At 55.0% G+C, this 11982-nt stretch overlaps 1 protein-coding gene across 3 annotated transcripts in view; it reads right to left on the bottom strand.

The window, feature by feature from the left end:
* Positions 1-6733: 6733 nt before the first annotated feature.
* JPH2 (junctophilin 2) overlaps positions 6734-11982 on the bottom strand; it is a 62337-nt gene continuing 57088 nt past the window's right edge. Inside the window, exons 4-6 of one of the 3 annotated variants that reach the window (XM_059896006.1) lie at positions 10774-11486; positions 9994-10112; positions 6734-8545 (exon numbers count right to left, since the gene is read on the bottom strand). In XM_059896006.1, coding sequence (XP_059751989.1) covers positions 10032-10112; positions 10774-11486 — 794 coding nt within the window. In that variant the 3' untranslated portion in view covers positions 6734-8545; positions 9994-10031. Of the gene's footprint in view, positions 8546-9993; positions 10113-10773; positions 11487-11982 lie in introns of those variants that run through there. The other 2 variants (XM_059896007.1, XM_059896008.1) reach the window with 2 other exon arrangements.

Raw genomic sequence — 11982 nt, 5'->3', positions numbered from 1 at the left:
CAGACCTAGGTTTAAATCTTAGCTTCTAATCTGCAAAACACAATGGCCTTTGAAAACACAGAGCTGTTGTGAGGAATATATGAAATAATGCATGTAAAGTACTTGTGCAGGGCCTGGCATACAGTAAGTGCTTAATTTATAGTAGATTTTATTATTATGGTAAATCAGAGAATAGCAATAGTGATGAATTTTTTTAAAATTTTATTTATTTTTGGCTGCGTTGGGTCTTCGTTGCTGTGCTCGGGCTTTCTCTAGTTGAGGCGAGTGGGGGCTACTCTTCATTGTGGTGCACGGGCTTCTCATTGTGGTGGCTTCTCTTGTTGCAGAGCACAGGCTCTAGGTGTGCAGGCTTCAGTAGTTGCAGCACACAGGCTCAGTAGTTGCGGCACACAGGCTTAGTTGCTCCACGTCATGTGGGATCTTCCCGGACCAGGGCTCGAACCCGTGTACCCTGTATTGGCAGGCGGATTCTTAGCCACTGTGTCACCAGGAAAGTCCAGTGGTGATGAATTTTTAAAATAAAAGCAGCCTTCTCTTGAGCACATTCATGAGAGCATTCACGTGTGGAGTCGTGGCGCCTCCTGGTGGTCATTTTCAAGAACTGCAGTGCAGTGTAGCAGGCCTAACAGCATGGGTAGGAGCCAAGGTGGGCTTTAGTGTCAAATAGACAGTGAGTTTGAATCCAGTTTTGCCAGATACAAGTAGGTAACATGGGTCATTCACCTCCACCCTTACCCTGCGTCACCTGCTCCCAACAATTACGATCCCACGGAGTGGCTCTGACAATTTAATGAAACAGTATAATATCATTGGCATGCAAGTGATCTTAATAGCTCTTAATAAGTGATGGCTATGATCCTAGCGCCCCACATTGCTAATATCCTTCCTCGTGTGAGCAGGGAAACAGGTGTATGATTATTTATTTTTTCTTCTTTTGGGTGGGGGTGAGGAGGGGTTACTTTGGCTTGGAGCACCTGACCAAAAAATAGCTCCCCTGTGGATAACTGAAATTTTTCTAGAGTAAAATATTCCTTTGGATCATGCATTGCTCTATCCAGCCTTCTCTTTTCAAGTGAAAACTCCCCTGGAAGGATGACTATTCGTGTCAAATGCCCAGGTGAGGATGAGTGTATCAGCTGCTTTCCTCCCAGGCTGGAGGGGCCTGGGAGACACATTGTGTGGTCGTTATCTCCAGCCAGACCCCTCACTCCACACACACCCTCTGCCCCACTTGCTGTTCTGCCTAGAGAGGGGACTTCCCTCCTTCTCGGAGGCCAGGAGGGAAGAAGCCTAGGCTGAGAGAACTGCCCTCCGGCTCCCCGCTTCCCTGCCCCACAATGGGGGACCCGAGGCCATGCCTGGGCTCCGACTACAGGGTCTCCCTCCCCCCAGCTCCCCACACGTCAGCCTTGCCCATCTTCCCATATCCTGCTCACACCTCCTTACAAAGTCCTGGGCTCTTTTTCCAGCAAACGGAAGCCCCTTCTGGCTGGAAATCTGGGAAGAGGGGCCCCCACCTGCTCCCTGCGTACCCTGTCCCGCTGCCAGGTGGAGAAATAACAAAAGGGTAACAGCTCACGCTGACGAAGCTGACCTTGAAGGAAGTCATCTGTTCTGCTCTCAGAGGACGTGCCGCATGGCCAAGAAGCACTAATGAGGTCTCGTTGCTAAGAGAGGTCCCTGGCTAAGAGGTAGTCAGAAATGGGGACCTCAGTCCTACACCCACAAAACTGAATTCTGCCAACAACCCCACGGAGCTTGGAAGCAGATCTTTCTCTAGCTGAGCCTCCAGATGGGGATGCAGCTAGCCAGCACCATGATTTCAGCCGCGTGAGCCCTTGAGCAGAGGACCCAGTTAAAATGGGCCAGACCCCTGAGCCCCAGAAACTGTGAGATGAGAAACAGGTGGTTGTTTTCAGCCCCCGTGTCTGGGGTAATTTGTTACACAGCAATAGAAAATGAATACAATCTGCAAACCAGGTTGCACTAATGGTGGCAGTTAGGGTTTGATTGCTAAAGAAAACTCACAGGACCCCAGATGACAATACCTATAATCTAAGGTTTATTGCAAGAAAAGAATTCAATATAGCATCTGCCCTACAGTAGAGAGAGTCATCACAGACAAAGACTGCCTCGTAACCGGGTCCCGAAGGCTGTTTGTGAGCTCCAACCATCCTCCCCTCTGCAGGGTCCTACTAGATGTGCTTTCTCTCTTGGATCAGAAACCAGCAGAGGACACAGATTACCTCCCAACCAGGGAGCCTAAGATAGAGTCTTGTACCCTGCTGGTCACACGGGCACATTCTTGCTATGTAACCGGCCCCCATAGCAGAGCCTTCTAGGGGCCTCACGGAGACCAGGTGCAAATCATCAGTCTCACTGTTATCAATAAACAATGCTGACAAGCTGTTATAAACTGCCCCCAAGCTCACCTTGAACCCGTGGTTATAAAGCATCACAGTTAATCAGTCCATTTCATGCCTCGAGCAGGGGTCAGCCCTGTGCAGGTACAGCTCTTGCTTCAGCAAAACAACAGGCTAATTCCAGGCCTCCTGGAATTATCCCTCTCGGCAAACGGGCTCAAGTTTTTCTTCTTCAATCAGCTGGAACTCTTCTTGAGACCGTCCTGTGCAGTGACGGACAGGCAGCAAAGCCACAGAAGCAAGAGCCGCAGGAGTCTGCACTTCTGCTCATGTAACTTACTTACACCTTGAGGACCAACTTGAGCCTGACCTCGTACGTGCCAGCTCCCCCTGATGATGGATTGCAATGGTACATGCCCAAATGTCTGGCTTGGTGGCCTGAGAGCCAGGCATTTCGGCTCTAACAGGACCCAACAGCAAATCCTGATCTTTTTCTCTGAGGAAGAAGGCATGACTTTGCTCCAAAACTCAAGGGTCTGTGCTATGATTCTCCTGTTGGATTTGCTAGAAGCTCCCTATTGCGTCTCTATTTGACATGGACTTTTCAGTATCATTACATCTGATCATGAAACCCTTATTTTAAAAAGTGAGGCACCATAAAGCCTTTATGAATCAAGAAATCAATGCCAGTTGCTAAGTAACTTGGTTTGGATTATTTTAGTAATTAATTCCAATTAAACTCCTCTGCAAAGGGGCTCCAGAAGCTCCAAGAGGGCCATAGGCAAAGGCCTCCATTACTGCCAGAGTGGACCTCTGCTTTCCCCAAGGGCCAGGTTGACTGGCCCATCTGTTTGGTCCCCATGTGCCATCCCCTGTAAGCTCCTCTCTCCCAGTCAAGGCTAGGTCTCCAGCGGTTTTAATTGCCTCATAGAAGTCCCACATCCTCTCGAGTTGCCACTTTCAGCTCTAGTTCCTAGACCCCCCAGCCCTTTTCCAGGACCACCTCCTCTCAGTTCACATGCCCTGCTTCCAAGTCACCCCTCCTCCTACCCCCCATTGTCCAGCCCCCGTTGTTCTGTCTCCCAGCCTCGTTACACACTCACGATCATGGAAAGGCAGTTAAGTGTAAGGTGGTGAAGGGCCCAGGTTTAGAGTCAGCCTACTCGGGGTCCAGTCCCACCTCTGGCCCTGTGTGTCCAGGGGCAAGTCGCTTCACCTCTCTGAGCCACCATTTGTTCACCTGTAAAATGAAAATAATGAATACCATGGCTTCCCTCACATGATCAACAAACTCATCCCCAGAGAGTGGTTACTATGGCAATGCTGGGTTCATGGAGAAAGTGGGAAACAAAGCTCAGGATGGTACCCTTTGCTGACCCCACGGCCCTAGGGCATGAATATCTCTAAAAGATCGCTAAAAAGTGGGCGGGTAAATGACCTGACACATGGAGGAGCCTGGCATGTGCTCTCCTGGCAGGAGGGTCCCACCTACAGTCAGCCTGTGAGCAAAGGGTCACTGTCCCCTCAGTCCTGGTCTGTCACTGACCTGCTGTATGGCCCTGGCAAGTCACCGGCCTCTCTCCAGCCTGTTTTCCCCTGTGACAAGTGAGGGGGCCAGGTTAGCTGATCGCTTAGACCTTCCACCTCTGCCACCTTGGAAGTCGTTTCCTCGAGCTTCTTAAGGGCACCTTTCCTTCTGTCCCCGAGCTCTTTCAAGAAACTGTGAATTATCTCACCCACCCATTTCCAATATATGAATCCCCTCGGCCATATCCCTGTGCTGTAGCCATCTGCTTTTAGCTGGCTTATCTCCAGTGACGGGAAACTCACTCCTTTGCTGTGGGAAGCAGTGCAGCTCTGTGGAAAGAGCACAGCCTCTGCCCTTCCCTCCCTGTGATACCCTGAACCAGTAACTCCATCTCTCCAAGCCTCAATTTCCTCATCTGTAAAATGCAGAGACGTATCTACATCGTGGAGTCGTTGTGAAAATTGAATAAGGGTACATTTATCATGTGCTCAGCCCATGCTGGGCACCGTTCTCAGGGCTTCATTCATAGTTTTAATCTTAAGAGGCAGGTGGTAGCATAACCATCATCTTGGAAAAGGAAGTCAAGAAGATTTGAGACGTCAAGGGATGGGGCCAGGATTCAAACCAGCAGCCTAACTTTAGAGTTATTGCACCAAATCACACAGCTGTTCTGTCACTGGATAGAGTAAGTGAAGGGCATAGCACAGGGCCTGACCCACAGCTGCCTGACTCCGTTGAATGTGGGGTTTCCCTCCCTGGGTGGACTGGAGAGGCGGAGGGAGGGAGAAATCCAGCCTCCAGAAACACAGTCAGAATTTTGGACAAAGAAAAAAATGAAGAGCTATTTTAATTTCAGCATACATGCAAGTTTTGTGTTTTACAGTTTTGGTATTGCTTTTATTTTGAGCTACTTATTTGAGGGGGCGCCATATAACTTTTTCGGGCCTGAGGCCTCCATTGGTCGTCATCTGGGCCTGCATCTCTCCCAGCGCAGCCGGATCCTTTGTGGGTTCATCAGAAATTATGAAAATTCCCATCTTAAAAAAAAAAAGAAAATTCCCATCTTGCCACAAGTCCCCAATCTGAATCCCACAGCTCCCAGGCCCCCTCTCCCTTTTTCTGCCCTGGAAGAGTCCTGCCAAGACCCCAAGGCAGTGGTCAGTGATCATAGACCCTGGCAATGCCCACAAGGTGGTTTTAAGTTCCTCTATGGCACAAGACACCTTAACAGGATCCTGGACCTGGCAGAGGACAGGACAAACTTCTAGAGCTGCCAGCGGCCAGGGCTGAAAAAGGGACCAGCCAGGCTGTGAGCTGTGCTTCGCCACCAGGGGGCGCCCGACTCCGACCAACCTTACCTGACTCGGAAGTTCCAAAGGGGGGCTCGGGAATGAGCTTTCTTTCCAAACCATTCCAGGTGATTCTAATGCAGCCGTCCTCCTGCCCTCCACCCCTCCACCCCACACTCCCACTTTACACACACACACATTCAGTCTACAGACTAGTCAACTGGGCCGGCTGCCCACTTGCCCTGCCACCCTACCCCACACCCCTTCTCTTGGTGGATTTTATCCAAACCTCTGCAGATTACCACTCACTCCCACTCCCTCCATCCCTCCCGTAGTCCCTCCGAGCCCATCCTTCTTCCTGGGGATCCCTGGATTATTCCAGGGTTTTGACAACCACTTTACCACCCATAATCTACCTCATTTGATTCTTAAAACTGCACTGCCTGTGAAGAAGGCAATGGGGCAGGCACGATGGTCTCCTTGGTAAAAGAGGAAACTGACACCCAGAAAGAGGGGATGACTGGCACGCAGCAAGTCAGTGGTGACACTGGGCAGACAGCCAAGACTCCTGATCGCCAAAGCACCCCAGGACCTGCCTGCACTCAAGCCAATTGATGGGCGAGGGACCCTTCCCTCCAACTATCTCATGGGGGCTCCTGGCTTTGAGAGAACCTTAATACTTATCCACAAACAAGATAACTGCTTTCCTGCCCCTGACTTGCTGTGTGACCTTGGGCAAGTCTCTTCTCCTCTCTGAGCCTCTGTAGAGTATGAAGATGGTCTCTGGGTCCCCCGTCTGACTGAGACATTCTGTGACTCTCTGACGGGGGCCTGAATCATCTCCACCCCTTTGGGGCTTCTGGGGTCTCGATCAAAATGCAAAAGGCTTGTGAGAGGACTGATGACAGCACTTTAGTGCAAAAGCAGTAAGGATCCCAAAATGGAAAGTCTGCACTTCTCACTGCTCTCAACAGCTGGGCTTTACATAAGCTTCAACATTTAATGTTATCCTCACTACAACCCCAGGAGGTAGTATTATTATTTCCCCCATGTTATAGATGAGGAAACTGAGGCTCAGAGAAGTGAAATAAGTATGCTGAGCAGGACTAGAGCCCGGGGAGGCCAATCTCAAAAGGCAGGCTCTTTGGGGACTTCCCTGGTGGTCCAGTGATTAAGACTCCACGTTCCCAATGCAGGGGGCATGGGTTCGATCGCTGGTTTGGGAACCAAGATCCCTCATGCCACACAGTGTGGCCAAAGATTAAAAAAAAAAAAAAAAAAAAAAAAAAGGCAGGCTCTTTCTTCTACTATATGCTGCTTAGGGTATCTTCTGGAAGTCTGCTTTAGAGAGCCAGGGCCTGCCCTAGAAGGTCTGTGGCCTTTGGGGCACCCCTCCAGAACTGAAGCCCTTCAGCCGCCCCTCAGGAGGTATTATGGGAACTATGAGAGAGAGACAGGGCCTGGACCAGCATGACCCAGGGTCCCCGGCCTCTCTTCTCCTTCAGCCAGTCCCCCGTCCTGAGCCCACAAGCAGACACTGCAGCCCAGCCAGAGCCTGTGAGCAGATGCAAGTTTATTATGGCACAGACGGCAGCTTCCTGAACCCTCACCCCAAACACCAGCCCCCAAACAAGGCCCCAGGAGGGAGCTCTGGCAGCCAAAGGCTTATCCCTGGCCCCGAGTCAGACCAAAAACCCTCGACAGTGACCTCAGAGCCGAGGCCTGGAGGCTGTCAGCCCTGAGCAGTGCCCCCAGCCCCCCTCCTCATTCCCCAGTTGTCCAGAGAAGCCCACACACAGAGGCAGAGCCCTTGGAGGATGGGAGAACCCACGGGCTCCTCTCCGCGGAAATGCAGTCCAAGGTTCCAACCGCGCCTCGAGACCCCATCGGTGCTTGAAACAGCAAGTGTGAAGCTGGAGGGAAGGTTCCCAAGTATTGAGGGAGGGAGGGAAAGCCGACCCCATCAGAAGCAAACTTCAGGTCAAAGAGCTGCCCTGGAGAGGCCAGACCACAACGCCCCAGCCCCCAGGGAGCAGAGAAACAAAGAAGAGCAGCTGCGGCCTCCAGCTCTGCTTAGATGCCACGGCCACACCCTTTCCCCCAGCTCAGCTTGCAGGGGCCTGGAAGACTTGCCCTCCATCCTCCCCGGGGCAAAGGCCACAGCCCTCAGCCTCCACCCACCTGCAGCAAACACCAAGGCCCAGAAAGACCAGCGTGGTACAAAACATCTGTTAACGGGCTACATGCAAATACCATCTTCTGCCAAGCAAGCCGAGGGGCTTATCATCACAGACTGTGCCCAGTGGGAGCCCCAGACTTGCTCCCCTCTCCCTGGGAAACGCTGGCTGACAAGCAGCCCGTCTTCACACCTGCCTGAGAGTCAGCCCCAGTGAAATCTGCCTGGGCTTCCATGCTCACGCTCCCCCGAGCCTGCGGTGGTCCCTGGGAGCGGAAGCGGACAAATCAATTCACGGGGCATCCCCGGAGCTTTGCACCAGCCCCACGGCTCCTGCAGGGCGACCCCTTCTCCCCCTCAGCATCCTGGAAGCCCCACATGCAATGCCAGCCCCAGGCTCAGGTGCACTCAGAGACAGGGCCATCCCCACCACCCCTTAGCCCTTCTCCCCACCCCCACCCCCTGGCCACCTGGTCAGTGGCTTCCCAGCCAAAGGCCCCAATTGCTCACGTCTCTCCCTCTTCTACTGGTCCAGAGGGAAGCTAACTGGACCAGTGGGAGAAGACAGAAGCACTGTATCCTGGGATATTCAAATGGAACATGTCCATTTCCTCTACTGTCATCCAGAACATCTGTAAGCAAGGGACAGAGTGTGGGCGGGGTCCGGACTGCGAAAGGAAGGGCCGCTGGGCTGTCAGAGTGTCTCCCTCACTGGCCCACTGCAAGGATCTCGTCACTCCCTCCACTTGCCCGGGAGGCTTCAGCCCAGCAGCCAGAGGATAAAAGAAAGCAAGGGAGGGTAGAAAGAAGGGGACTGGGATATAACATCCTGGTTTGGTGACTTCTCCCAAAACACAGAGAAGCCCAGGGAGGGGGTGACCTAGGGGCAAGGCGAGGGAGTGGATGAGGATGGGGGACGGAGCAGATCAGGGTGTTCAAGACCAGGGCTCTGCCTTCAGGGCTTTCCCTGCTGCTGGGCAGAGAGCTCCCGGAGGGTGCCCAGCCCTTTCTCTTCCTCTGGGCACCACCTGCGTCGGGCATGGGTGCCACGGGAAACCTCCTTAAATGTTTGTGGTGTGGATGCGAGCTGGACCCCCGGCATCCAGGTCCAGAGTCCAGTCCTCCTCGGCTGCCCTGCCTGGCACTGCAAAAAGATGGGTCCACGCGTCCTCAGCAGGAACTCCTGGCTCTGCAAAGAGACAGCAAGAGGGTCAGGCAAGGGAAGGAGGGAGCAGGGAGAAAGGCAGGGAGGGCTGAGGCTGAGCCAAGCTCCAGGCAGGGTTCAAGCCTCAGGCCTGATGCTCTCTGGGGCAAGATCTCCATCACCACCACCAGCCCCGCCTCCCCAAGCCCCCAGGGCAGCCTTGCCCCTTGGCTCTGACTCAGTGGGACCACATACAAGTCCCGGAGGCCTCCCCGGGCCCTTGCAAGGCCCCCGCTGGATGCCGCCTCTGCCTATTTGCTGCCTCTGCCTGTTCCCTTTGCCTGGTACACTCTTCCCTTTCCTCCTCCTCCCCCACTGCCATCTGGCTCACCCCGCTCCATCCTTCAGGTCAGGAAGCTGGCAGTCCCCGCCGCAATCATTCCCAGATTCCCTACGAAACATGGACCCTGCCTAGCTCAGCATCCACCCGCACGGCAGCACCTACCAGGCTAATATTGTCATTGGCTATTTACCCGGTGACAGGACAAGAATTCCTTCTCCTTTTCCTCTGGGACTGAGTAGGAACCTCCAGCCCACACTAAGCTAGGATCAAGGGAGGGGGCCTCTGGTGGAGCGGGGGAGGGCAAGAGGCAGAAACTCTGTTGGCATCACCAAGCGCAGGATGTACAGTGTAAAAGCTGGTCCCGGCAGGAGAAAGATTTTATTTGCCTTGTAGATATTTCACCCTGAGACCAACGAGGGCCTTTTTCCTTCACCCCAGCCCAGCCCACTTCCTTTTTCCCGGACCTTACCCAGCCCCTGAGCTCCATCACAGGGAGAAAACCAATTGGTGGAACCAACTGACTGACAGCAGGGTCTCAGGAAGAGAGGACTGAGGGCGGGGGCGGGGGGTGGGTGAGTAGAGGGTGGGAGCAAGAGAGAATTGGAGGACAGAGAGAAGAGGACCCGGCCATCCCAGGTGGCCTCAGTCTAGACCTGCGGGGGTCTGGGGGGATGGAGTCAAGAAAGGTTTTGCTTGACGTTTGAACTGCAAGACTTTTACATAATGAGCCGTAAGTTAAAGGTTTACTCTCATGTTCACCCCCTTTCTTAGAGCAGGCGTGAGTCCCCGCTGAATCCTTAGATCCCAGCAGAGCAGGTGCTCAGTCAACTGTGGTTAAATGAATGATGAGTTAGTGAATGAATGAATGAATGAATGACACCCCCAGTGCTCACCTGACAGAGATCCGGTGCTCTGCGAATGTTGAGCTAATGAGGGGGTGTACGTGTGTGTGTGTCTGTGTGAGTGTGTGTGTGTGTGTGTGTGTGTGTGTGTATTGTGTACTGGGGAGAGATGATCTCTCAAATCCACACTCTAGGTCCCTGCCTCTGCTGGGGGATGGACCTCAATTAACCACAGGACGGTCGCTCGGTAGGGAGCTGGCCCTCGCTCTCCTTCCCCAGGGGCTCCCATCCCCTCCTCCCAGCCGCACCTGGTGGATGAGGTCAGGTCAGCACCTGGTGGATGAGGTCAGGTCAGGAGGTGAACGAAGAGGATGGCCAGGCCGATGTTAAGCAGGATCACCATGCAGATGAGGACGGTGTTGGGGACCTGGGAACAGTGGAGAGAGGCTGCCTGAGTCCCCGGGAGAGCACAGCCCCATGCTCTTGCTCACTGCTGTGCCCAGCACCGGGACAGACCATCAGCGCTGGAAGGATTCTTGGAAATAATTAACCAATACTGCTCAGGGTCCTGAGAGGGGCAAGAACGTATCCCAGAGCACACAGTGGGCAGAGCTGGGCCTGGAACCCAAGAACACGGCCTTCCCCGCTGCTAATTCCTCTGGGGCCACATCTGTCAGTCCCTCAGAGCCCAGCTTCAGTCTTTGGCGCTGCAGTTCCTAGCTCCCAGCCTCCTATAACAAGCCCAGGGGTCCAGGACTCAAGCCCCCCACTGGGCCCCTCCCTGCTACACATTGCAGCTGAGGCTGCGAGCCTGATGGACAGGTGCACCCCACCCCAGCCGCTTAGGACTCCCAGCCACCTCCTTCTCCAAAGAACTGCCCAGGCAGCAGGCACAAAGGCCAGCCCCCTGCCCCAAGGTGGGGGGAACTGTGTCGTGTAACCGTGAATCAGGCTGCACTTAACTAAGGCCACATCCCGCCTGCCCTGTCCTGCACCATCATCCTCGCCCCCCCCCCGCCATCTGCCCCCGAATCCCACCCCCAGCTCCCCCACCTCTGGGGACCCCGACTTCCCACCGACAGCCTCACCTCCTCCACCTCCACCTCCACCTCCGCCGCCGTCGCCGCCTCCTTCCGAGCCTTCTTCTTGGCCCCGGCCTTGGTCAGCCGGGCCTCCGTCTTGCGGGCCTTGGCCTTGGGCTCGGCCTTGGGGACGATGGGCTTGGGTTCCAGCTTGGCGGGGCTCTCGGGCGCGGAGCCTCGTGGCGGGGCCGCCGCCCCGGGGGCGGCCGGGGACGCGGGCGCCGAGTCGGCCGCGGGGACCTCGGGCTCGGGCTCGTCCTCGAAGGGCGGCGGCGCGGGCGGCGCGGTGCGCACGGCGTAGCTGTGGTAGCCCTGGTAGAGCGCCACCTCGGGCTCCTGCGACAGCGCGGGCGGCGCCTGCAGCGCCTCGATGGCCATGCGCTCGCTGGCGGGACGCGCGGGGCTGCGGCGGCCAGCGGCCTCGGACGGCGTGACCGGCCGGCTGCCCTCGCCGCCGGGCTCGCCGTTCCAGGCGCCCGAGCTCAGCAGGCCGTCCTTGGACGCTGCGGCCGGCCGGGGCCGCTTGGGCTGAGGCGGCGTCACGGCCGGCGACGGGGGGCCACCCTCGGGCGCAGGGGTCTCGCGCTCGTGCAGCTCCGGGCTCTCGCGGGGCCGCTCCGAGAGGCCTGCGGCGCCAGGGCCCCGGTGGGGGGAATCCAGCAGGCTCTCCGAGTTCTCCAGGATCTCCTGGAGCAGCCGGCGCTTCTGATACTCCGGACCTGCAGGGGACCACACGGGGAGGCTGCATTCGAACCCCGGTCCCAGCACTGGATGACCCAGGGCAAGCCGCTCTGAGTCTCATTTATGTACTCAGCCAGCCCTAACCTACGGCCACCAAGTGCCAAGCACTGTTTTAAGCAATTCCCCAATACTAACTCATTTAATCATTTTAATAACCCTATGAGGTGGATGCTATTATTTAGCCTCCATTGTACAGATGAAGAAAAGGAGGCTCAAGAGAGGTAAAAAATCACTTGCCCAGAGTCACCCAGCTGACCAAGGGCAGAGCCAGGACTGGCACTCAGGCTAGTCTGGCTCCAGAGTTTATACTCTTTATGGTCACACTGGTCTCTTTCCATTCTCTTACCTGAAAAAAGGGCCCAATCATACCTATTTCATAAATACCAACGGAAGGATTAATCGGGTGGAAAAAAAAAATGCCTGTAATATACTGAGCTCAGTGCCTGGCACTTGGTGACAGCTGTTGCTATGACC

This window comes from Balaenoptera ricei, chromosome 15 (genome assembly GCF_028023285.1).
Source record: "Balaenoptera ricei isolate mBalRic1 chromosome 15, mBalRic1.hap2, whole genome shotgun sequence".
In the NCBI taxonomy this organism is placed as follows: Eukaryota; Metazoa; Chordata; class Mammalia; order Artiodactyla; family Balaenopteridae; genus Balaenoptera; species Balaenoptera ricei.
Note: the sequence above shows the minus strand (reverse complement) of the source record. Positions and strands in the feature narration are given on the sequence as shown.